This window comes from Dysidea avara, chromosome 8 (assembly GCF_963678975.1).
Source record: "Dysidea avara chromosome 8, odDysAvar1.4, whole genome shotgun sequence".
In the NCBI taxonomy this organism is placed as follows: domain Eukaryota; kingdom Metazoa; phylum Porifera; class Demospongiae; order Dictyoceratida; family Dysideidae; genus Dysidea; species Dysidea avara.
In genome coordinates this window covers 30660558-30688118 of record NC_089279.1, presented here as the reverse complement: position 1 = coordinate 30688118, position 27561 = coordinate 30660558, and the positions used below count along the sequence as shown (strand labels likewise).

Sequence of the window (27561 nt, the reverse complement as noted above, 5' to 3'; positions counted from 1 at the left end):
CTCGATCCGGCATAGCTGGCTATCCTACCATAGATTCTAGAGCAGACAACATCAATTCCCATTCTGTATCACCTGTTTTCTGGTTATTGGTACAGTGATGATACAGTTTACCCATTAATCCATTATCATCAGCAATACTGAGCTAAAACTCAAGGAATACACAAACAAATCGCCGAAAATTGGACGGTTGCTTTCACTTGTGGGAATTTATTTTCGAAAAACAACCAGACGTGGGAATTTATTTTCGAAGAGGAGGGCCTTTTCGAAATATCCGAAAATAAAACCTTTCGAAAATTACCAGCTATACGGTATATTTTTGTTATAATTACCAAAAGGAAAAAGTCAAATCACAAAAACATATATTCATTTGATTTCTATATATATTCCTTAACTACTTTTTGTTTACATGCTGTTCTAACACCCTTCATTCAACACTGGTGGGTCTAACAGTAGAACATGAGTTTAAATGTTGATGTGGAGCCTTGGGAAAACTGACCTTATCGCCCATGACTGCAGGTATGATTTTTCACCCTGAACACAACTATATGAATCAAGACACACAGTAGTGTGTTGTGCGGCCCAAGAAACTGGCGTGCCACACTGTGATATATTGACAGGAAGAAAGAAAACACGATTTTCACACACATGTAGTTCTGTGATCCCTTATCCGATTGGAATCACATTTGCTACTGAAGTGCTGGCCAGTTAGGGGAGTCTACATACCAAATTAGAAGAAAATTTCTCCAGCTATTTCCGAGATATGAGCACCAAAATTTCTTCGTTTTCTTCTTCTACTACTTCTTTTCGCACACTTCACAAAATCTGCCATAAAACAAATGTGTGCTATAATCAAGTTGAAATATGGCACACTTAAAGGGCTCATTAAAGCAGATTTCAGCATCAAGTTTGGTAGGAATCCGATGAATATTCACGGAGTTGTGACTGATTATTTGTGTAAAATAAGGTCGAAATTCTGTCACTCAAACAAGGTAAAACCCTTGGAGGAATGAGTTGAAAATTGCTATGTAAATGGAATAACCATCATAGGAGTGCCTCTTTGTGGTTTGAAAGGAATCGAGATAAAGATCATGGAGATATGACAAAAAACCTAACCTGTGTCACAATCATACAATTGAATTTTGTGAATAAAAAACTATTAGTTTTTACACCTACCAGGCAAACCGCTTAGAGCAATGAGCTGAAAATCAGTACATAGCTGAAATAATCATCAAAGAAAATCCTTACAATAGTACAGAAGAATTGGATTACAAACCACTGAGTTATGATTCGAAAGTGAAGTATGTGTAGCATAAGTGAGATCAAGATACTCTAATAGTAGCCATTTGGTAATAGTAGCCAATGATATGGCATAGCAGCCACAACAGTGGTCAATTATTGACTAGAACCATAGTAAAAGATGTCCCTAGACATTTGATACTGGCGGTTGTCATTATTTCATCCACAGCTTCTACACATCTTTATAAGCTCTGCACTAAGAGAGGCAGCTAAATCATCCAAATTTGACTTCACCTCTCACGCTCCACAGCAGTTTCAAACAGTATAATTAACCATTTCTGCTGTGGACGCTTCCTCAGGGTAGGGCATCTCCCATTCCTAGTTGGAGTTGAATCTGCCCAGCTATCATTGGGAGCAGGAGCACATTGAATCCTATGGACAAGGGAGCATGTAACTCTGTAAACAGTGAGATTCAAACATGGCTGCCGTGTACTACATAATAAGTAACTTTTTTAAATTTCCTTATTAGGATATTATGTGGAGGCGGATACTTGAGTATGTCACGTTTCCACTGTGACAAAGTGAAGCTATGGAAACAAAGTTCTATGGCATGGCGGAGGAATAGTAGCACAGGCTTAGCAGGATAGTCTTTCTACAGTAACTAATCACATGAAACATGCCACTTGGCTATTCCAAGCTCTACCTTCAATTCAATGATCTTCCTATCGAAGCAGCTTTACATAAGACGATGGAGCAGCAGCCCGGACCATTCGGTGTATCCTTGTTGCATGTAAGAATGATGCAACTAATTATATACTGTACATAGTAACACTGGACGCCATGTTTGAATTTCACCTGTAGTATTGGTAGTGTACGGAGTTACACGCTTCCTTGTCCATAGGATTCGATGAGCTCCTGTTGGGATATGTGCACCTTCAAAATTCGTCTATTTCGGTTCTTTGTAAATACATATAGCCACAGTCTTCGACGATTCTTGTACTAAAGGGAAAAAAAGTTAAAGGAAGTATCAAGGCCAACCATAGGCTGGCTTTGAAACTTGCAATTACAAAAAGAAGCGATATCCACACAAAAACAGCCAAGCTGTGAAAAAGGTGCAGCCTTAAAAAGCCTGGCCGGGTGAAAAAATTTGAGGTGGCAGCCAACAAATAGCTACAAAGATTAAGTGAGCCGATCAGCTGACAGCAGCAGTTCAGGGCTTGGGAAATGGATATGGGGGTCTTTGGCTTGAACCCTGAACAAATTATTTTGTGCCTTTGTTTGATTCTCCATAATTGTATTCGGACCTCGTGATTTTAGTTTCTCCTTGTATCTTTGTAGCTGTCAGTGCAATTTGTTTTAAGTCATAAAAGGTTTGACTGTGATGGTTAACCTATGTACAGACCAAATTCAAGTTATTCATGTGACTGCTTTACCCTGCAGGCACGCTAGCTTTCTTGGTCACCCGTGTGTCTTGAATTTCATCACTGCAGCCATTTAACCATTTCCTGACCTCCACCTATCTTAAACACTGGGTTTTTGAAGACTATACCCTGTTTTCACAGCTTGGCTGCTTTTGCGCATGGTACTTTATTGTAGTAGAATAATGATTTTTCTGCATGTACATTAAATTTGCCATTCCACCCGGTCAATTATAAGTAGTACACAGAAATTATAATTAGCATTAATTGAAAGCCACAATGTATTCTTCATTTAGTAAACTGCTAAGAATACCTAAACCAAAACAACCAAGCTGTAAAAGTAGTGCGGCCCCCAAAAAGGCCAGGATGAAAAAAGTTGTGAAATCAAAAGTGGCGGCCAAGATATGGCTGTGATGGTGAATTTTGAGCTGAATTCTAGTGAAACTTAGAGGAGGCAACACAAATTCACCTGAATTGTTGTTATTAAAAATTTTCCATCAACCTATCATCTGAATTGTCATCACTAAAATTTTTGCTATTAACCTACCATCACAGCCATTTCTTTGCTGCAACTTTTCATTTCACAACTTTTGTCGCCCTAGCCTTTTTGGGGGCCACACTTTTTTTACAGCTTGACCATTTTGGTTTAGATATCACTTCCTTTTGTATTGCAAGTCACAAAGCCAGCCATAAGCTGGGTTAACTTTTTTACAGGAATTATTGAACAAGAAAAGCAATTATAACTTTTTTACAGAAATTATTGAACAAGAAAAGCAATTATAAGAGTTTTTACAGGAATTATTAAACAAGAAAAGCAATTATAAGAATTTTTACAGGAATTATTGAACAAGAAAAGCAATTATAAGAAAAAGTATAAGAAAAAATTTGGAATTTTAAATTAGATTAGGGACAGTGTATAATGCTGCAATAAAAAGTACTGAAACAAGCTGGATCGGAGTACGTAGTACATAATGTCCAAATACTGTAAAACAATACGAAGCAAATATCTCTACTGTGTACAGTAGAGATATTCGCTTCTTATTGGACATTACGTACTACTCCAATCCAGTACTTTTTATTGCAGCATTATACACTGTCCCTAATCTAATTTAAAATTCCAAATTTTTTCTTATACTTGTTTGTGAAGTTTGTTTGCAAGTTCATGATCCCTAAATATCTGCTGAGTTACTCACAGCACTATTATATGAGATTATGACTCATACAATAACAACTGATCAGTTGGCGTGGCTCTACATAAGCCTGCAAACAATGTGGATTCGTGCATACCTACACACTGATGAATGGACGTGGCTACCATATCATAGATAATCTATGCATATATCTAGAAAATAATTTACGTAAGTGGGCGTGGCTCACAAAAGAAGCAGAGCTATGCCATGACGTGTAGTAACATGTCCACATTTAATTTAGCACGTGGGATCAGACCTGAATAATCTGTAAAGCAGGACCTGGATGACCCAACTCGGTTTAACATTGTTACTAAATAAACTATATTTGTTGACTTACACATTGCTATATAGTTCGCCGTGAGCCTCGAGTTGCTCTCTCTGATCGATATCAACAGTGAGTCACGTACGCGTGTGTTTTTGGTACAACCGGTGACCACGTGTATTCGAATAGTTTGATGCAATATACACTGGTATGGAAGCTGTAGTGTAGTCTATTAACACTCAGCGGTAGAACCTTGACTGATGGCCATGGTAAAGAAGGATAAAAGGTAAGACAATAGCGCAAGCATTGTATGCTTATCAACAGTGTTGGGAATAACGCTACTTGTGTAAGGCATTATGTAATATTATTACTTTTGTGGTAACTAAGTAATATAACGAAATACGCTATAAAAACAGATAATATAACTCAAGTTACTTTACTTACAAATGTAACACGTTACCTAAGTAATATAGTTACTGTAACGAATCTAATATTATGTAATATTATTACTACAAGTAACGAAGTTACTAATCTCGTTAGTAATTCACTGAGTAACACCTAGCCACAACGAAGTGATGAAGCCTACTGAATGAGGCTTATTCACCAGCTTCTTACTTATAATCAAGATTTGCACATTGTCCAACAACGCAATCGTGTCACGTGATAAGGTGGTAGTTTCACACATGACAGCTTAAGGCTGTGGACACAAAGTAATATAATATGTAATATTATATTACAGTTACTTTATTTTATAGGTAATATGTAACTGTAACTAAATAGTTCAGGTGCAAGTAATATGTAATATGTAACTAGTTACTTGTAAAAAGTAACTGGCCCAACACTGCTTATCAATATACCATAGGTTTTTTCTTAAGCAAACTAGAAACATTTCTGCAAAAGAATTAGGGCTGTAGCTATAGCCACTTTTCCACTATGCTTGACTGAAGGTGTCAGGCAGGCAGGCAGGCAGGCAGGCAGGCAGGCAGGCAGGCAGGCAGGCAGGCAGGCAGGCAGGCAGGCAGGCAGGCAGGCAGGCAGGCAGGCAGGCAGGCAGGCAGGCAGGCAGGCAGGCAGGCAGGCAGGCAGGCAGGCAGGCAGGCAGGCAGACAGGCAGGCAGGCAGGCAGGCAGGCAGGCAGGCAGACAGGCAGTCAGTAGAAAATTCCACAAAATAATTTTTTTTTTAAATTTCATAACAATTTCTTTAGGATCGTACTGAAGGCACATTTGGGCTTAGTTATAGCTAACCAATACTGCCAAGGTGCCAGGATGGAGTTGTGAAGCTGGTTTTGGGATAAATTTTCTGGCTAGGAAAACCCATGATCCCTAATATACAGTACTACCGTACTGTATGATACTGTCCAAGGAACAATTTTACTGTCTTGATAGTTAGCTAATTCCAGACTTTGCAAGCTAGACTTAGCTAGCTGATGCTGATTCAGCCCAGCCATTGTACTGCTTGTTGCTGTTGTTTTCATCTGCTTTATCAGTTATAATTAGCCACTGGAGGCTGAACACAAAGCCTGTACGAAGTGATTGCCACAAGCGAAGGAACCTAAGCAAAAATCTTCCCAGCGTTCATTCAGAAGCAAAGCAGTAATACAGAGATCTGTCAGTTTAATGCATCAGCAAATTCATTGCCTTGGTTGTGACTTCCTATGGTGGTATGGTTTCCTTTGATAATATCTTTGAACTAATTAGTGGCCAGACTCTGTGGCTAAAAGGAGGTACTAAGCTGCATTTACATACAACCATTTGTAAACTGCAATACAACTGATTTGTAACACTGGCAGCAGCCTTTGATCTGCCCATGCACCATACAAGTGAAAGAAATGGGACACAAAGGTAAGTCCATGATGCATGCATTATAGCTGCTGCAATTGTAAAAGCAACAAGCGTGCAGAGATTCTGAAACCAAGCAAGCCTGTAGTATTTACCCTACTACAGCTTTGCTTGGCTGAAGGAATCAGTCAGTAATTTTGCACACAATGATGATACTCTACCGCAATTGCTAGCTAATGACTAGCTATTCACTGAGTTGTATGAAGCAGACTAATCAAAAGCGGTTACTTACTTCAGCGTATGGTAACTCTACTTCCTTCTTTACTACCCTTCGATTCAGTGTCGCTAGTCCGTTCTTCACGAGGATGTTTGACAACATAGTGACCCGATTATCCATTACATATTGCCGGCTAGTCAGCTGCAACAGCTGTTTCTTCTGTGCGTTTATCGAGGACTGGAAATGCCAACTGGATACCACGAATAAAGCAATACCAAGCAGCGACAGAAATGTATTCGTATAAGGCAGCACCGAATATCCCTTGTTATCAGACATCGCCACTCTCCCAATGATTCTGATGTGACAGTCTCGTGATTATCCACGTGATATCAAAATTTATTCATCGACATGCGTTATTTAGAAAGAGTAGTGGTGTAGTCAAAAATGGCGGGCGAGTTAGAAGTAGAAGCCAACTAGTCTCGCGTGGCCAGACCTTTTCCGCGCAGCCGCTTATCGATTGGAAATTATAAGCGCCGCGCTACAAGTAGAGCGGCGCTTATAATTTCCTATCGATGAGCGGCTGCGCGGAAAGGGTCTGGCCACGCGAGACTAGAAGCCAACTACGATGAATTCAAGCAAGGCGATTACGATGACGGTTAGTCGTTATAAACTAAAAACTTTTTGAGTAGCAAAATAAACTCTGGTAGAGAGATTATACTGTAGGAATTATCAAAGCGCACGTGTATTGCAAAATGCATAGATTGTAATCAGTCTATGCAGAATGATCGTGCATAGCTAAGTGTTTTATATGCTAGCGTTAAAAATTTAATTTTTTTATGAACTCTTAAGAACTTGGAAGGTGAAGAAAGTTTATTATTTGACAACACATTATAATACTTGCACACCATTTCATAACACTGCCATTCAATGTATTGGGAGAGAATGGGATGTGGTTATCATACATCACTGCATAACTAGATATTGACAAACTGCTCAGAAATGAGTCATTGATTGTGTTATGTGTACTTTACATATGGTTGGCTGTATTTTTATGTAGTATCAGCCATGAAGGCTAAGGCTACTAGGAAGAAGGGTCGAGGTGTATCAGATGTAGTTGATGAAGGACCTACTGGTGGAGTCTTGAGATGTTAGTTGATCTTATAATTGTTGTGCTTGTCTGTTAAGTAGCAGTAAATGGTTTATTGCAGTAGTATACCTGTAGCATCCTTGATGGTATACTGTTTCTAAACAAATATTTGCAACATGTATGTCAATACTGACGTCAATACTGACAATGCTTGTTACAGCTGGGACTTGTCTCAGTTGCAGGCACAAAACAATCTTCATGCAGACATTTAATCATAGTCAATGCCAAAATATGCCTTGAAATATTCCTTAATGATATGCTGTAGCTCCACAAATATTGGTGCTCTGCCCATGCAGGTAATTTGTAATCATAGCAATGACTTAAGAGACAAACCGCTATGTACCATTGTATTTTATAAGTCATCAAGTTCAATAGTATAAAGGAAACCATTAAGGTAAATTCACAAATAAACAATATAGGGTTAACAAGATGTGGCCACTATTAACACTTTTTCTCATCGTAGCAATAGAGGGTTGGATCTTGTTTGTCACTGGAGTACATGAGGAAGCTCAGGAAGATGATGTGTACGACAAGTTCTCAGAGTATGGAATGATTAAGAATATACATGTATTGTAACCTGGACCTCAGGACCAGCTACCTTAAAGTAAGTCAATATTATTGTAACATTACATAATAATGACCATCCCAAGCCTGGAGTCTTTATTGCTTCTGTAAAACAGTCTGGAAAACTCGTATACTATAACAGAACCAATTACATAGCATGCACACCTACTTTAAAATTGTTTTAATACACTATTCACGGCCATTACAAATCTATAGTAGACCTTTCTATATACCTATAAACATTTTAGAAATTATTCATGCCAACATTTTATTTAATCGCCACAGCATACGTTTTCATTGTGCGTCTACACTACTCTTTGTTGTGAAAAATGGTTACTACATGTATTAACACGTCGGTCCGCTTACAACTGATGAGTACAATAAGTCATTCCAAACACAATAACTAGAAGCAATTCTAAGATGTGATTTGGCTACAGTAGATGGATTCAACAAAGTATGCATGCTGCTCGATGAGTATTAAATAAAACTTTCTGCTAGGTGTTATAAAAATGGTTTCTAACATGTCTATAGTACAAGTCTAGTGCAAATGTTTCATGGTTTTGAATGGTGTAAAAGCTGATTGAAACATATATTCTGTTTCCATTGTATTTTGGGTTCTATTCCTGGAAAACAACTATCATTATAACTCTGAATTACGTTCTCAATAAATGATTGTTGTATTAAAGGATCTGGCTGAGTCTCCCATTTTGGCAGTATTTCCCTACAGCAAACACTTAAATTAGTTGTCACCGCTCTAAACCCTTTAAGGACCAAACAGTTGTGTGCACAGTCAACCCACACGTCAGTTCTTTGCACTCAGAAATTATTAGTGCCTCGTAGGCCACTCATTCTTCACACCTTCAGTAACTGTAGTACTAATCAAGGGCTAGTTTCTAACAGGTTGTTACTTTCGTGTGCTACGTGGTTTATCGAGCTGCTGGTGTACCTTGTAGTAATTGCTTCACTGAAGCCATTTTCATGTGCACTGAACTTTATATTAACTGGTGGCTAGTGCACTCTTTGTGCAGCACGAGTAGCTTACTGCAGTCAAATTTCAGAGGCGCTTGTTATTTCTAACACAGTGTATGCAATTGCAATGGACAGAAAGTGGATTGACCATGTGAGATTGGCCACTGAGACTACTAGCAGGTGTGTAGTAGTAAAAGCACAAAATGTATATTAACATTGTGAAGTATGTAAAATTCCATGAAAAGTTGAATCTCCCCGGGTCCTTGGATCCTATGTTCACTGTTTATACCTACCCTTGGCTGAGAGTAGTTGGAAAAGGTGGATACGGTCGGACACGGACATTTTCAAAAAGCATTTTCACATTTATATAACAGTTATTTTTCATACCTAATGCTTTTTTTACAGCAGCATTCACTTCCAGACCCAGGAGTCGATCTTGTCATAGCACTTATCCATTTATAAGCGCACGTGTGAAGGACTAGACCAGCACTCCACAGCATGCCAAAGACCACATAGTGCTGTACACATGCTCTGAAGTCTAATACAGGGTTATATAGTTGTAGAGATTAGCTTGTATGCCCCATGCAACTTAGCTTAGCAGGCCAAATCCACAATCTTACCCCTTTTAGCATAAGGCACAGGCGCTTATACCAAGTTTGGAGGGTTTCAAGGACCTGGCCTACGAGATTAGGTTGGGACATGCTAGATTAATCTCTGTGGCTCTGAATTAGATTTCTAGAGCGCATATACAACACTATATGGTCTTTAATGTGCTAGTGTATCCTTCGCACATGCGCTTATATATGGATAAGCGCTATGACAAGATTGACTCCTGGGTCTGGAAGCGGATGCTGCTGTAAAAACAGCGTTAGGTATGAAAACTAACTGTTATATAAATGTAAAAATGCTTTTTGAAAATGTCTGCGTCCGTGTATGTGTCCACCAACTACCCCTTGGCTGAGCCTGACACTACTCAGAAACCTTAAAATCTCACAGTTTACTTTTGGCTTGGCTTGTGTCCACCACTAAACCATTGATACACAACTTAATTAAATATCAAATACCATATATATGTCTAGCCTAGCAGCACAACTAGCACACAACACCATATCACTAGAGTATCTCTATCTTCTGCAACACATGACTTGTAGCAACAGTAAACCATGTTCTTTGATGCTTCATGTGTCCTAGTTGAAAGCCAACAGCAACAGCATTAATGGCAGTAAACCACAATAAGTTAATGTTTCGTTATGTTTGGCTAGCACAGTGCTTCCTCGATTACCCAACCCAAGACAAGCTTCGTATATTTGATTTTCCTTTTCCTTTCAGTTTTTTGACTACGAATATGGCCCAAAGTAAGGAGAGTCCAATCAGTATCTCCATAATCAATCGTATTGTAAATTATATTGTATGTATGTTATACATGTACATTAATCCTCAAGCTGAGGCTGCACATTTTTGGATAATAATAATGTCCTGTTTCCTAAAGCCATGCTACACGGGAATTTGATCACTAGTCATGCCCATATGGGTAAATAATTTGATTTTCAAGTCAAATCCCTGTTCAGGTAGTCAAAAAGTTTGGATAATCGAAGCCCATTCATTTATAAAGTATAAGGGAAAATTAGAATTTTAAGTTTGATTAGGGGGTCATAGATAAAAATAGGAAAACAAGGGAGGTTGCCTACACCTGCAGATGTACTAGTGGACATTTAATCCCTAGGGGTATTTAGGGATTAAATGTCCACTAGTATATCTGCAGGTGTTGGTAACCTCCCTTGTTTCTCTGCTTTTTTTCTATAATCCCTATTCAATCTTAAAAAATCTTAATTTTTCCTTATACTTGTTTGTATACTTTTTTTGTAACATTATATTACAACTGGTGAACCCGTGCATATCACATCAAAAAGAGGAATGGCACCAGAGGTAATATTTTTGACTGAACGCGGGCCCCAACTATCAATTACTGATTTAAAAGTGAAGTCGCCATTATACTTTACTTTTCAGCTATGTTCAGCCTGTTTCACAGCATTACAAATGAAGAATAGTAGGATAAGTGCCTCTGCATTCAATCCAGTCACCATGGAAACATGGACATTTCCTGTTTACAAATGTAGGGAAGCCATGATACTACTGTGAATCGTCACCTTGGGCTGTCAGCAAAAAGAAATGGGACGTAAAGGAGGACAAAGATAAGTCCATGATGTGTGCATTGTATGTACTGTAGTATGCCAAAAGTCACCTGTCAAGCTGAAGCGATGTTGAACAGTGAAAAGTCAAGCCTGTAGCTGTAGCCGTTATCGAGTTACACTTGTCTGAAGGCATCAGGCAGGTAGGTAGTCAGTCAGATAATTCCATTGAATAAAAAAGTATTAAAATTTTGTAGTGGAAGCATTAGGGTCATGCGAAGGCACTTTTGGGCTTGAATATGCCTAACCAATACTGCCAAGGCACCAGGATGGTATTGTGAAACTGGGCTTTGGTGATATTTTTAGCCAGAAAAATCCAAACCTCATACAGACCCTTGCTTAATTACTTTAACCCTTAAACCCGCATAGGCCAGAAAACTGGCCCAAATACGCGTGCCTTGCACAAAGTGCTGTAACTTTTGAAGCATCCATCCTATGGCTATGCAATTTACATCATTCTACTTGTGATGTAACAAGGATTAAAATGATACCTAGCATTTTACCCTAATGCTAAATAGAGCTGGGCGGTATGAGATTTGTCAAAGCTGGTACGGTATTATAGAAAATATCATGGTACAAATACATACCATGGTATGGGTTATATTTTTGAAATAAAGTAATATTAAGTGAAACTTTCTTATGGAAAGGGTGATAGAAGTTTGGTGAAACATGCTAAAATGGCATTAGTGCAATTAGAAGGTTATCTTTTACAATGGAAAAGTATGTTCACATTGGTAATAGCAGGAAATAATAGGATGATGCTATGAATCAGCTGCCATCTAACTCTACACGGTATAGCGGTATTTCTAAATTCATCCAGTGCAGTAACGGTATCATTAAAATACCTTCTCCTACGGTACGTACCGGTATATCACCCAGCTCTAACACTAAATGGTAAATCCAAAACTAGCCGTGTAAGTAACTTTTTGGTAAGGAAACATGCAAATCCTTTACATATGTTTATAAAATCATCTGTAACTCGATGGTGGTTGTTCTATCACCTTGCAACAAGTTCCATTTGTTTTGTCATAAAATTTTTATTAGGTCATATAAGAATCATGTGAGTAAACCCACAATCAAAATGAAAAACGTCGCAAGAATGTCGAAACACGAAGACGAGACTTGCTGTTGTTCATCGCTTCATAACAAGTAAGGTGATGTAGTTATAGCATTCATTTAACCTTCTCCAAGTAGCCCAGTAAACAAACCTTTGAACAATTAGTGTTGTTTTAGTAAGGACTTAGTTTTAGTTATAGTCATAGTCAGTTTCGTCAATAATTTTAGTTTTAATTTTTCTTAACTCCTTCTAGTTATTGATTTAGTTATGGTTATATTCTCTGTGTTATTTTAGTTTTAGTTTAAAATGTGAAAATCTTTTAGTTATTAATAATAGTTATAGTTTTATTAACATTCATAAAAACGTTTTAGTTTTAGTTATAGTTTAGTAATCTTTTCTGATTCTTTTTAGTTTTAGATTTAATTATTCTGTTGTATTTTAGTTTTAGATTTAGTTTTGGTAAAACATTCTGTTGTATTTTGGTTACAGATTTAGTTTTAGTTATAGTTTTAGTTAACCAATACATATTTGTCTTACTAAAAGTACTTTTAGTTTTAGTGATAGTTAACTAAACCACCATCAAGTCACAAACTGTAGCAGATATTGATGTGTTTATGCTACATATAGCAGTACAGTTTCATTCTGTGCTTCGTTCCACCTGTAGAAGGTACGTGAGCTTATATGTGCAATGGTCTGAGCAACATGGTGTTGTTTTAGTAAAGAGTTTTAGTTTTAGTTATAGTCATAGCTAGTTTCTTCAATAGTTTTAGTTTTAGTTTTTGTAATCCTTCTTAATTCATTTTAGTTATAGATTTATATTGTCTTTGTTGTTTTAGTTTTAGTCATAGTTTTAGTTAAAAACATGAAAACCATTTGGTTTTAGTTATGGTTTTAGTTATCTTTCTTTATTCTTTTTAGTTTTAGATTAAGTTTTAGTAAATTATTCTGCTGTTTTTTTAGTTATAGATTTAGTTTTAGTTATAATATGGATTTGTTTTTAGTTATAGTTTTAGTTAACTAATACATATTTGTCTTACTAAAAATACTTTAGTTTTAGTTATAGACTAAAACAACACTATGAACAATGCATTGTTTTAGGCTATAATACAGGTTTTTGCAATTGAATTTGTCCCGTTTGCAATTGAGTTCGTCGCTTTTGCAATTGAATTTGTCCCGTTTGCAATTGAATTTGTCGGTTTTGCAACTGAATTTGTCCCGTTTGTAATTGAATTTGTCGCTTTTGCAATTGAATTTGTCCCGTTTGCAATTGAAAGCAATTGAATTCGTCGCTTTTGCAATAGAATTCATCGCTTTTGCAGTTAAATTTGTCCGTAACAAGAATGACAGCTGGAGAAAACACGAAACCATGGTGTAGCAGCTGCTACAAGAACTTGTTCAAGTACAACAGTAGTAAACAACTCTTTATAAGGTAGTACTTCTTCCTCTACAGCCTATCCAGCAACATTCCAAACTCTACTACAACATTCGTGATGGGTGTGTTCACTCTCGAGCAAGCTAATTAACTTGTCAGACAGCTATCAACTTCACGTACTACCAGCTCCAACTACCTTCTAGTGTCTCAAGTGTAACTCTCCATGGCATAAATAATTCATCTCTTAATGAACGGTTGGTTTCTTGGAGCCGTTTTGTTTATGCCGAATTGTAATGCAAACGCGACGAATTCTATTGCAAAACCAAGGGAGCACTGTATATAGTTGTGTAAAAAATGTCCATATAACCTTACAATGAAAAGGTATGTTTGGGACCTACTTGACATGGCCACTATACTAATGGCCATTGTACAGTTGAGGCCATTTTTGTGTTTTATAGTTCACCAACAGTACAACAATATTCGCTGCGTTATCATGTCCATAATGTACCATCCTTCCTTGTAGGAATATGCTCTGATAGAATATGAGACATACAAGGAGGCACAAGCTGCTATTGATAATCTTAATAACTCCGACTTGTTAGGCCAAATCATTGCAGTAGACTGGGCCTTTGTCAAACCACCAGCACAAGATAGAAGAAGGTTAGTTAAATACCCTACATTGTATAATGTGATGTGTAATATAGTCAAGTACTGCTGTTTAAATCAGCCGTACAGTCAAACCTCCCTAATCCAACACTCAATGGGAGCCATAACTTTAAGGAGGTTATTGGATTATCAAGTCATCTCTTGTAATCTGACATTGTACAATATCTATAATTATGTTTACAAATGCATTGAGTCACATTTTCCTGCACTACAATGGTGTTACTACTGCTTTGGTGTACTGTCAGCTGTTATTGTAGCAATACTGCTGCTATAATGGTCCTTCACAATCAAATTTCTAGTAAAAATTGCTACAAAATAGACATGCTGTGCTACATCGGATCAGCTACGTTTATCAGCTTGAAAATATTATCTAATATTGGTTATCGGAATTTCAACAAAATCTCATATTGGTGCAACACTATACAGTAAGGTAGTACTGTATATTAGGGATCATGGAGATTTGGGGTTTTCTGGCCAAAGGGTTAGAAAAGGCAGCTTCAGAATACCATTCTGGTGCCTTGGAAGTATTGCTTAGGTATAACCAAGCCCAAAAGTGCCTTTAGTGCGATCCTAAATGCCTCCATAACATTGTTATGAAATTTTTAATTTTATTTAATGAAATTTTCTAATGACTAACTGCCTGTCTGATGCCTTCAGGCAAGTATAACTTAGTAACAGCAAGGGATTTTCTCACTATTTGACATCACTTTGTCTGGAGATGTGCCTCTTGGCATACCACAGTACGTACAATGCACACATCATAGACTTACCTTTGTCCTCCTTCGTGTCCCATTTCTTTTTGCTGACAATCCAAGGTGTCGATTCGCGGTTGCACAATGCATGGTTTCCCTACGTTTGTAAATGGGAATCGTCCGTATTTTCCGTGGTAACTGGATTGATTGTAGAGGCACTTCTAATACTTTTCTTCATTCATAATGTGTAACGGGCTGAAAATAGGTGAAAGTGAAGTGTATTAACCACTCTACTTGCGAGTCAGTAATTGATAGTTGGGGTGCGCGAATCATCCATATTATTCATGGTGACTGGATCGATTGCAGCTCCTACTATTCTTCATTTGTAGCGCTGTATAATGGGCCGAAAATAGCTGAAAGCGAAGCATAATGGACATTCCACTTTCAAGTCAGTAATTAATAACCAAGGCGCACATTCAGGTGAAAATTGTAGCTTAGGCACCAGATGCAGTATGCATGGTCATAATAATGTTACAAAAGAAGTTAACAAACAAGTATGAAGAAAAACTTAGGAATTTTAAGTTGGATTAGGGATCATAGAAAAAAGTTGGGAAACAAGGGAGGTCGCCTACACCTGAAGATATACTAGTGAACATTTAATTCATGGTCTGTAGTGAGATCTGACCACAACATTTGTGATGTGCACTTGAGGCATACACTGTATGGTCACTGTGTGTAGTAGAGTCCATAAGCCACAATATAGTCATGGGTATAGACTGAATTAGGGATTAAGTGTTCACTAGTATATCTGCAGGTGTAGGAGACCTCCCTTGTTTCTCTGCTTTTTTTTCTATGATCCGTAATTGAACTTAGAATCCCTAATTTTTCCTTATACTTGTAAATTTTCGAGTTTGCAAGTATTGCAACTTTTTTCCCTATTATTGTGAACCAATTAAATGCTTTGGTTGCTTTAAAACTATTTGTTTTTAATGCTGCTGCTATTCTCTCTCAGATTACAAAGGTTGAAAACAATGTGTTTCCAAGTCTAGGGAATCAAATTTGTGTTGGATTGCAGAGTACAGAGGTATCAGATTACAGAGGTTGTTTTCTATACGAAAGTGTTGGTAAATGACATTTTGGTCAGATTAGAGAGGATTCTGGATTATGCAGGTGTCGGTTTAAAGAGGTCAACTGTATGCCTACAGATGACCATCTGTTTGGATACATAACTGGTTCTCTGCACATGTGTGTGGTTGTGTGTACGTTTGTGTGGGGAGGGAGCGAGAGCGTGCGTACATGCGTAATTTGTGTGGAAAGGCGCATCCATGTGTATGTAGGGTTTGCATTCATGCATGCATGAAAATACTGGAGTGCTTTGGTTAAATGCCGCACCAGGAGAGGGTGGAAGTGGTTAAGTGCCAATAAAATGAATTATACAAAACCATTGGTTTGGGATGAACTAAAATGTGTGGATTATGTAGCAAGGTTTGGCATCTTTTTTGAATATACATACTTGTCTAGTGTTAGAATTGCTACCATATGCGTGAAGGTGTTTCGTCAGTTTTTACGTAGAAAACTAAGTGTTTTTGTAAAGCAAAGCACATCATCTGAATCCTTACATGAAACGTAATCAAAAGAGCTAATGATCCCCAGTGATCCCCACCATTTGCTGGTTATGTATTGGTGTTCATGTGATATTCCAAGCAAACTATGCAATTAATGTAATGTTTTCAAGTAATGCCTAAAATGTTTCCACCCTCCTTTGATGCCACATCTTCAGTAGTAGCTGCACTTGAGTGATGCAACAATTGATTTTGAAAATAAGGGCTTCAACATTGTTTATGAGCATCGAGTGATGGTCAAAATAGTCGCCACATTGATTTTTAGAACTAATGCCGTGGCATTTAAATGACACTATTTTATATTTGATGAAATGAAGTGGCTGTTCATTTAAAATAGTTTGATAAGTGTGTCCGTTCTATCACAGTGTGGTGGTGTGTCATGAAATTTTCTAATGTCACAGTCACCACTGTCATGGATGTGCAGGGCTGGCGGAAGCTTTTAGTGGCTGGTCAGGCAACAAGCCAGGTTTTGATTCAGGGATTGTGATGAGTGTGCAAAGCACGATGAGTGACTGTGCTGCGAAGCATGCCCCCCCCCAGGAAAATTTTGAACTTTTAGTGTTTGTATACCACATTCTGAAGCAATTTTAGCACTTTGCAAGAGTTGATTTTAAGATATTGCTTCATACATACACTGACTTGTGTAACTTCCCTAGCTGTCACACTACCTTTCTATATGTTGTAAAGTCTAATTTCGTTTATACAATTGATCAGGTTTTTACAGGCTTTGCCTTCTTACCTGTACCCCAATAATAATAATAACCTACCTTTCAGTAGAGCTGGAAGAACGTCCACCGCACTGGTCATCACGTGCTTCGATCATTAGACGCACGAATATAATAGAGGATAAGCAAGTGGTAACGTGAAGTCGGTTGCACATCCTTTTACTGCATTAAAGGTTAGAATGGTTGGTGTCTGTCTAGAAACATATAAATTAGTGTATGTCATGACGACGTAACTACTATACGGAGCTACCTTATTAGTGTGTAGTTATATTAGCTTAGCTAGGCATGCGCTCACATGACTGGCTTGGGCTGTGAAAATCTGCTACGGCAGTGGCTGTAGTGCTTACACCGGCTCACACATGGCACTATACAGTGTAGGTGGTAGCACTCCCTTTTATTATTGGCTCATTGTGGCAGTCCAGCCTTGATGTATGTGTAGCCAGAGTGTATAGGTATGTAATCACTACTCTTGATAGGAGTTAAAAAAGCAGTAATCCAATCCATTTGAACCTTTCTACAAGACATGCATTAACTGAAGTGTTAAATTGCTATCAATGACACCATTCAGTAATTCATTACTATACCTAGTATTTTACGTAAGTTGCTACGTTACAAAAATGCACTTACAATGTATGTAGGTACCTTCCGATTTTATTTCTCCTAAATGTGTGCATGCTGCTAGTGTCATCCTTAGGACCCCATCCTGTAATGAAGTACTGGAACTATTGCAAAATATGGTATGCACCATCTGGGTTCTTCCACCATTAGCACTTAAGTATAGCACCAAGTAATAAGTCATGCAGTCATCCTACCACTACTATTGCTTCTCAACAAATTTGTGCAGTTATTACTAATGGTTAAGGCTATTGCTATTACGTACTATGCCATGACAATGTAGTAAGAGTACATCACATCTAATAAAATTTGCTATAGCTAAAAATATATTAATTATACAATAATGCAAGTAAATTTTAAGAGTATCTAAATTCAAGTGTTTAAGGCTGAGTTTTTGTTAGGAAAGATCTCTATATTAGAATTAACCATTTGCAATTTTGGGTGTAAAATTCAGAGAAGGCACAATATAGCTAAATGCTTGCAACTTATAGCAATCAGTCAATTGTAATTACATACCTCATTACATCAGAGAAATATGATACATTAATAAATTAGTATAAAAGAGAGCAGCTTGATAGAAGTGAACTATATCTACTTCAACATATTCAGGAGTTCTACAAAGAAGAGATCCAGCAGGGAAACATGAAGTTATCAGTATATCTGGTTGTAGTACCGCAACTGCTTCTTGCTTTTAGCTGTCCAAAAGCTTACTCACTACTCATTTCGGGTTTGGACAAAGAGAATCATATAGTGAAGGATTTTCGCAGAGATGCCAATCAAGATCCAACTGCTAACAGTGGTTCTGTGAACTTGGACCAGTCCCATTCATGGTTACGTGAATGAAATCTACATGAAGCTAAATGGACCAACTCCATTACCATTTTATTACCAGATGACTGAAGCCAACACAATGCGATCCTATGAGAACAGAGCAGAGGGTAAGTCAGCCAATCCAAAAGCAAATGCACCACTGTATATGTACATGTGCACATCTATACCAGTACCCAAAAAAATAATTGCAATTGTGTATAAGGGAGACATGTTATTGTTGAGTGTACACATTTTGCATTCAAATGATGAACTACCTATTCCTTACAGATGATGGCTGTGGTTATTACAAGTTTGATATGGACAAAGACAAGGTGGATGAAGAGAATGTGATTCATGCTGAACTTCGTCTACTGCAGAAGAGCCCAATGGCAGTTGATCAGTATGATGTTGATATTTATTATTTGTTGAGTGATGAAGAGTTTGAACCATCTTTCAAGCTTAGCTTCAAACAAATCAAGTCCAATCCAGGATGGAAAAGCTTTGACCTCACTTCATTAGTTGAAAACTGGAAGCAGGGATGGGTAAACCATGAGCTGCTAGTTGTCTTGTCTAGTGGAGGACAGCAACTATCTTGCACAGGGACTTTTTCTCAAGGGGAACAAGACGATATACCAAACACCCAACCACTGCTTGTTGTATTTGCATATGAATACAGCTCCAAATTCTTAGGATTATTGAATTTGGATGAAGAAATCCCAACTAGCCACAGAGAGAACCATGAAGCAAAACGTGAAGAACCCACTGAGGAAGCAAATAAAACTGAAACTAACTCAACGGAAAATGCTATAAAGACAACACATGTATCATGTCATCTTCAAGATCTAGAAGTCAACCACACTATGGTAAGCATTGGTAGTATGCACCTCGTGCTCCCAGAATCATTCAACGCTGGAACGTGTGCAGGACACTGTATAAGACTCCCAGTAAAATCAGTTACTGACCATGCAATAATTGTTTCTCTACACAACTACAGGACTAAGGGTCTGGATGGATCACCCAAGAGATGCTGTGTGCCTGACAGTTATGAGATGATCAGTATGGTGTTCTACAATGATGAGCTTCATGAGTACATTGTTAAGAAAGATGTCCCGATTAAAGCTGCTACATGTGGCTGTATGTAATATTTGAACAAATGATTTATTTGAACTGATAAAAAACATTTTATATGCTAAAAAACATTTTAATTGTCATGAATTATTTATATATCATCAGTGAAGTTACAAATAGAATTTTGCACTGGTTATTTATACATTCATGATTCATTTATTTTATACTATATTACTAGACTCTGCTATATTAAATTGATTAAACTATATCGCACACCACACATAATGTTAACTTTCATCACACACACACCCACCAATGACAATGAGCAGCATGTTACATGCACTAAACTTGTCATACATGAAGTCATGTTTATACACATGTACTAGCCATGTTATACAGAAGACCTTGATCAGTATTCGTTATACATATATAACGCTATAAATGCTGGTACATACATTGTACAGATGCTGTGACTAATAAAGTATTCCACTGCCAGTAATTACAAATATCAAATTCAAAGCCCATACTCAATATGACTCAATTTCAGTTGTAATTCTAATAAGCTTAGTATAGATCTCAGAAGTCAGAAACTAACTCAACTTCTTCATAATTTAGCAAACTTTTGGTCATATAATTATAATTACTAGTGCTGGGTAATATACCAAATATATTTTGTACCATGATATATTTATTATGTTAGCTAGAAATTATTATCGTGATGGAACTCATGTGACCTAACCATGTACTATGTAAACTTGCAAAATGGTGTCTCTAGTTTTGCCAAAATGGTAGAAAGGATACTAGACTGGATGTACATGTTACCAGAACATCTAATGGTATCAAATACACTCTCAATAAGGGTGCAGTGCAACGCTTGGGGGTCAAAGCTTTTCTACCATTTTGAAGGTGCTATGCATAAGTAGATATGTTTACAATGGTCGATGCAATGCAGTGGGCAGTGAAACAATAGTTCAAAGAGCCAATGCAAATTACACTTGTAATAGATAAAGATGACAAAAAGGTATCATAGATTCAACCTTAAGACTAAGTATTGTAACTTGTAAGCTATCAACTGTTACGGGTACTAACTGTATATCATGATAAATATTTATATTGTTAATAAATTTTGCCATGACATATGACATAAGAAAAATCTAAATTGCCCAGTACTAATAGATACTCTATCACACTTAAAAAAAGCATAGCAAACAGCTATAGTAATAATCATATTCACTGATACCAGTACACTCTCCTTCTGTATAGTGCATAACTGTGAAATCAATCACAATTAGGCCCCCACAGTAAAATTTAGCAAAAAAAAAACAACAACAAAATTGATTAAAAACAGTACAGACATCCATTGAACAGTATACATTAGTCCATATAGCTAATGCAGTACATGCAGTCATAAATTCACACACCCTATATCTGTATAGTAAGGAAGCTACTACTATTCACAGCTAGTACACTACATAATGCAACTAGTACACACCAAGTCTAGGGAAGGTATATAGAATAGTTATTTACTGCACACTACACAAGTTAAATCTTTTGATTTACTATAAGGAGGACAAAGGAGAGATGCACACTTGACTTCCACTGGGTACAGCATCAAGCCTTTATCAGTTTTACCACTTTGTTTAGCATTCTTGAAAGCCTCATCCACACACATATAGTCAACTTTTGGCTGATATCCAAGTGACGTCATCAGATATCCTTTGTACTCTTTGGTCCATTCACTGGGACAATTAACTTTAGCTGGCACCATGTAAGTAGTTGAACGATTAGCAAGACAAAGAGCACAAGGGATGTCGTGGTTTACAACAGATGCAGCACTGTCAAACTCTGCTCCATATATGTAAGCCCTCTTCTGTGTGATACTGACATCATTTGAGTATTCTGGATCTACTGGTAGACACTGAGCATTACTACCTCCTCCATTCTCTGCATGGTTAGCACCAGCCATTTTACCCGAATAGATCACCTCTGCAGTTTCTGGACACTCACTGTGGCCCCAGCGAATGTACAATGCTTCAGTTTTTCCTGAATATTAAGAAATGCACATTTATAAGACAGGTGCATGCATCATCTCTGCTTCACTCAATTTCAGAGCATACATATTAATTTCTATTAACCTATATGTTAACAGTGGAAGTATATAGCGACACAACCAAAATATTGTACACTTTACCATGAAATTTTCCACATAAATTATAGTAATTCTCATGACAGGATATACTACCATGACAGATTTGACCTTTGGTGGCCTTCTTATGGCCATATTAATCTTTTTATGTCTTTAACTCCCTGTGGCATTAATTAATTTTCTAAACATGTTAGTGATGGTACCACATGAAAAGGTCTTGTTGAAAGGTGATTTCATTCCAAGCTTTATATATTACCCATTAATTTACCTGCCCAGTACCCACAGATAATTTACAACCCAAGGACATGATTAATGAAAGTGATGTGTGGAACTGGCTATAATAGTGATCACGTAGTTGGCACGAAGAGGTATTTTAGGGATGTTTCGAGTCTTCAGGATGAGAGTGTGGATGACCAAGGCAAGTTTATAGCTAAGGGTAGGCATCTGATGACTATAGGTGAGATGCTAGAAACAAAATGGTTTGATGATGGCACCATTCAAGAAGGTGGAGTACTTTAAAACGTGCATAATGTGAAGCGGCTGGAGCAGATTTAGCTGATTGATTTCAGTATGGTGCTACAAAAATCAGACCATTAAAAATAAGCTATATATTTGTGGTTGAGTACAAAGAGATATGGGAGTAAGTTTGTTGTTGCCCGTAGTGATGCATGGCAGGCCATAATGCTAGCTAAAGAAGAATGGATTTTGTGTAAGGCTGAATATGCAGAAAGAGGACGACACATTGGTAAAACGTACATTCAGAGGTATGATTGTAGATCACAAAGAGCATTATGTAGCTGTGATTTGTTACACCGAGCCTTGAGCTTTTCTGATAGGCAGCATTATAATATTCTATCTGTTGTATGTTGATCAGTAAACTAAACTTGCCATCCAGTTCATAATTAAGGTTGGTTGAAAACAGTAGAATAGGGGTAGAAGGAAATGATACGAGACATGTTAGAGGAGTGAAACTTGGTGATCTAAATCTCCTTTTGTGCATGGATTATCGTTTGTTAACTAACTTAATTTGATATATAAGAGGGCTTCCAATCAGCACAGTAGAAAGGGAAAATAATCCATAGAAAATGATGATATGGATGCAGCATAGGCACAAAACTCAATTTCAAGGGTGAGTAAACTGTATCACAGTGTGTGTGTGTGTGTGTGTGTGTGTGTGTGTGTGTGTGTGTGTGTGTGTGTGTGTGTGTGTGTGTGTGTGTGTGTGTGTGTGTGTGTGTGTGTGTGTGTGTGTGTGTGTGTGTGTGTGTGTGTGTGTGTGTGTGTGTGTGTGGTGTGTGTGTGTGTGTGTGTGTGGATTACTAGCTCAATTATAACAACAACAATGTGTTGTCCCACTTGGCAATGCTTGGCCTTCTTTTAAAACTAGTGTATAGGGTTTCACGTGCTAATGAATGCTGGCGGTCTTTACACTAAACATATTCACGTAGCAAATGGGTACATTATGCCACATATTTCAATGGGTCTGAGTTACTGTAGATTAGAGGTTATCAAAAGCTTAAAACTGCTTTGCTAATGTATAATGCAGTTTTGCAAATGCAACCCACACAAAATGTTAATTAAATTGCCAACAATATTGTTCAGTCAGACCTTTACATGCACATAGTAATGAATGGCTGATAATTTTGACGTTACTGAATAGTACTCTACCTTAGTGCCTTAACCAGTCAGAGTACCATATTCTATGCTTTAATCCCATGATTGAAGTTTACATACCTTTGTATGAAACAAATGTGGTGGATATAGGTTTGCTTTTCACCTATTAGGTAAGCACACTGAGTGGTATCAAGACATGGTAGTGTGTCATGCGGCCAAGAAAGTCGGTACACCGCACCGTAAGTATATTGACAGGAAGAAAGAAATCGACTTTTGCACGCATGCATAGCTCCATGGCCCCTTCTCCAAAGCATACCATTTTTGCATTGTAATTGTCCACCAGGTAGGGTAGGCCACACAGCAAATTTGATTAAATTTGTAACAGCCATTTGCGAGATATGGGCGTTCAAAGTTTTGTTTTGATTTCTTCATTTTTTCTTCTTATGCAGTACGGAGGCTATGAGGCTTCAATTTATTTTCGCACACTTTGTAAAAATTGCTGTAAAACGCAAACATGCAACTCGATTGCCTTGATCATTGGCACAAATGAAGAGCGTGTAACAGTGGATTCACGTACCAAGTTTGCTGTGAATCTGAGGAATATCCAAGGAGTTATGAGCTTTTATTTACATAAAAAGATCAAACTTCTGTCATGGCTACAGGGTAAATTGAGTATAGGAACAACTTGGAAATTGGTGTGTAGATAGGCTGATCATCGTAGCAATACCTTTTGATAGTTTGAATAGCAACAGAGTCACAGTGACAAAGTTATAAAACAAAAAACAAAACAAGTGTAAAATCGCAGGATTGAGATACTATAATAGAGCAGTCACCATGGGGTTAAAAAGGTGTGCAAAAAAATGTCGAAAAAAAACCTTACCAGAGTTGGAACCAGGGACCTCCATACCTAACACCTGCATCCTTAACCACTGAACCACTGCTACCTTGGCTGATCACCTCACTTAATTTCTGCCTTATAAATGTAGTTTCTAGCTTATGATCAAGCATTAATTTTGTAATTTCATAGATAGAACTTCTAGAGTTTTAGAACATTCTATGAATGTTCTATTAAAAGTCCTCAAAAAATGTGCATTCTATTAGAGTATTACAATAATATTATCAAATATTGAATTAAATCATGCAATGCAATACATTTAGCTATAAATCTGTCTTCAATAATCATCGTGTCTGCATAGAAAAGAAATGTTGAGTAAAAACAAACCTCAAAGTCAGCCATACGCTGGTTTTAGGACCCTATAAAGTACAAAAAGAAGTGAAATCCACACAAAAACACCCAAGATGTGAAAAATGGTGTGGCCTTAAAAGCCTGAATGATAAAAGTTGTGAAAACAAAGGTGGTGGCGGCCAAGAAATGGCTGCAATGATGTTAATGCAAATAATGTTAAAAATTTGTTAGCATTAACATCGATGCAGCCATTTCTTGGCCGCCACCTTTGATTTCCCAACTTTTTCATTCAGGCTTTTAAAGCCGCCGCACCATTTTTTCACACCTTGACTGTAACAGTTTTGTGTGGATATATTATACAATGGTCACTTGAGAGTTTCCTGTTATATACTTGGGCCTGTGGCACTTGGGCTTGAGCATATTAGGCAAATTGTTCATGGCCATGGTACATATTGCACATCACTACACTATCTATAAATTACCTGGACTACCAACAAGGCCTTGTGGTCCAACAACACCAGATGAACCCTGTTCTCCAGGTAAACCCTGTTCTCCAGGCTGACCCTGATCTCCAGGAGGACCAGTTGGCCCCATAAGGCCTGGGTGACCACTTTTACCTTGCACTCCAACTGGTCCTGGCGGTCCTTGTAACCCTAGGCTTCCTGGCAGACCCTGTGATCCTGGAGCACCAATTTCTCCTTTCAATCCCTGTTCCCCTGTAGCTCCCTGTGGCCCTACAGGTCCTGGTTCTCCTTCCAGTCCTTGTATTCCTTGGGGTCCTGGCTGACCCATTTCTCCTTTCAATCCTTGTCTCCCTGTAGGTCCCTGTGATCCTGTTTTTCCTTCCAATCCTGGCAATCCTTGTGGACCCAGTGGTCCTTGTAGTCCTTGTTTTCCTCGTGGTCCTGAAAAGCCAGTTTCTCCTTTCAGCCCTCTAGCTCCTTGTGGTCCAGCTGGTCCTGTGTCACCTTGTTCCCCTTTATACCCACGTCCCCCTGGTGACCCTCGTGGCCCTGGTAAGCCAGGTTCTCCAACTGTTCCTGGTATTCCTTGTGCTCCCTCTAATCCAGGGTCACCAGGTTTTCCTCTTTTTCCTTGTGGTCCAGATTCTCCTATTATTCCTTGTTGTCCTGGTGACCCTCGTGGACCCTCTAGTCCTGGAGTCCCCTGGTCTCCTTTCTTTCCCTGAAGTCCTGGTACCCCATCATGCCCTGGTTCTCCTTTCATTCCACGTTGCCCTGGTGATCCTCGTGGACCATTTAGTCCTGGAGTTCCTTGGTCTCCTTTTGTTCCTGGTAAGCCAACTATTCCTGGTTCTCCTTTCATTCCACGTTGCCCTGGTGATCCTCGTGGACCATCTAGTCCTGGAGTTCCTTGGTCTCCTTTTGCTCCTGGTAAGCCATCCTGTCCAACTATTCCTGGTTCTCCTTTCATTCCGCGTTGCCCTGGTGATCCTCGTGGACCATCTAGTCCTGGAATCCCTTGGTCTCCTTGAAGTCCTGGTAACCCATCTTGCCCAACTAATCCTGGTTCTCCTCTCTTTCCACGTTTCCCTGGTGATCCTCGTGGACCCTCTAATCCTAGAGCACCCTTCATTCCATCTTGTCCTGGTGGCCCATATGGTCCTGAAATACAATATTTGACTACTTATAAAGTATTTTTAATTATAGCAATTTTATATGCCAGTAGACAATAAAAAGTGCTGGAACAAGAAAAGATCATCACTTGACATGCAAATTTAGTTCCTACTTAAGCCCATGCCTTCAATAAAAACCACCTAGAAATTACCATGTCAGTAAAGATTTAGCTTCCTTGTTTTAACACTGTACTTCCTAATATTTTACTGTATACCTGGAAATTCTTGTGGTAAATAATTTTCATGGTTTTGTGGTTGTATGTTTGTTTGTATATTTGCTTGTCTGTCTGTACCCACATGAGCAAATGCTAAAAGCAGCCTGTATGCTAGAAATGAAGGCTGTACTGTCTGTACAGTGTCAATATAAACCTTCCTGGTAGGTAAGCTTTCACTTTGAGGTGGTTTTATCTGTGTTAGCTTGAAATGTGGGTGAAGAATACATTATGAATACCTTTCACAATGGGCTATATGGGAGTAAAACAACTGATAAATGACACATCTAACTTTGTAGGTAACCAGAAGTAACGAATTCCTTTGAGATGAGAGGGACATATCCTGTAGTTACATGAACGAAAATGATGGGCAGCCTCGAAACTTTCTCTAAACAGTTTGCATGAGAAAACATGATAAAACAGTTGAGAAGGTCTTACGTTGGCTTACGCTCCTTAGCAGTACATAGCAACATAATTACCAAATTACAAACTAATTCATGTATTACAAAATACACTACTATTTTAATTATATGCATTGTTGCCTATTATAAGGGATAGCATTAACTGTATGGGTGCCTGGTTTTTAGAAGAAGCACAACTTCAATTTGTTTTTATTGTATACAAGTTAAGGAAAAATTAGGAAATTTAAGTTTGATTAGGAATCATAGAAAAAGTTGGGAAATGGGAGGGGGTTGCTTACACCTGCAGGGATACTAGTGAACATTTAATTCCTAATTTAGTCATCAGGGGTGGATTCAGGGGGGTTCAAAGGGTTCCATGGAATCCCCCTTTTGAAAGAGCCTCTCTTACTTGAGATACTCTAATAGAGCAGTCAAGATTGAGATACTCTAATAAAGCAGTTACAGTATTCTTAAGAGGAGCAATGTGTGGAGTTATAAATAAGGAAATATAGTTAGTGAGGGTATCTATGGTGAGGGGCATGCAGCTATTGTCAGCAGGCGATGACCTTTTTTTTTAGGTCTTCTGAAGTTAGAGTGGAACCCTCCTTTTAAAAAGTCTGGATCCACCCCTGGTCATGGGTATAAATATAGACTGAATTAGGGATTGAATGTTCACTAGTATCTCTGCAGGTGTAGGCAACTCCCTTGTTTCCTTACTATTTTCTTGCTATGATCCCTAATCGAATTTACAATTCCTAATTTTCCT

General features: G+C 38.0%; 3 protein-coding genes across 3 annotated transcripts in view; 2 read left to right on the top strand and 1 right to left on the bottom strand.

Moving 5' to 3' along the window:
• The first annotated feature begins 6654 nt into the window (after positions 1 to 6654).
• Positions 6655 to 18959, top strand: LOC136265102 (RNA-binding protein 8A-like). The gene is given in 6 exon segments (XM_066059889.1): positions 6655 to 6759; positions 7162 to 7251; positions 7715 to 7824; positions 7826 to 7855; positions 13926 to 14062; positions 18821 to 18959. Coding segments are annotated over 5 exon segments (363 nt in total). The 5' UTR covers positions 6655 to 6759; positions 7162 to 7169; the 3' UTR covers positions 18825 to 18959.
• Positions 18850 to 19674, top strand: LOC136264927 (bone morphogenetic protein 10-like). The gene has a single exon (XM_066059693.1). It carries the CDS (start codon positions 18850 to 18852, stop codon positions 19672 to 19674), a length of 825 nt encoding a protein of 274 aa, XP_065915765.1.
• Positions 19675 to 20917: 1243 nt separating this feature from the next.
• LOC136265099 (collagen alpha-1(XI) chain-like) overlaps positions 20918 to 27561 on the bottom strand; it is an 18985-nt gene continuing 12341 nt past the window's right edge. Inside the window, exons 7-8 of the mRNA XM_066059886.1 lie at positions 25029 to 26171; positions 20918 to 21643 (exon numbers count right to left, since the gene is read on the bottom strand). Coding sequence (XP_065915958.1) covers positions 21120 to 21643; positions 25029 to 26171 — 1667 coding nt within the window. The 3' untranslated portion in view covers positions 20918 to 21119. The remainder of the gene's footprint in view (positions 21644 to 25028; positions 26172 to 27561) is intronic.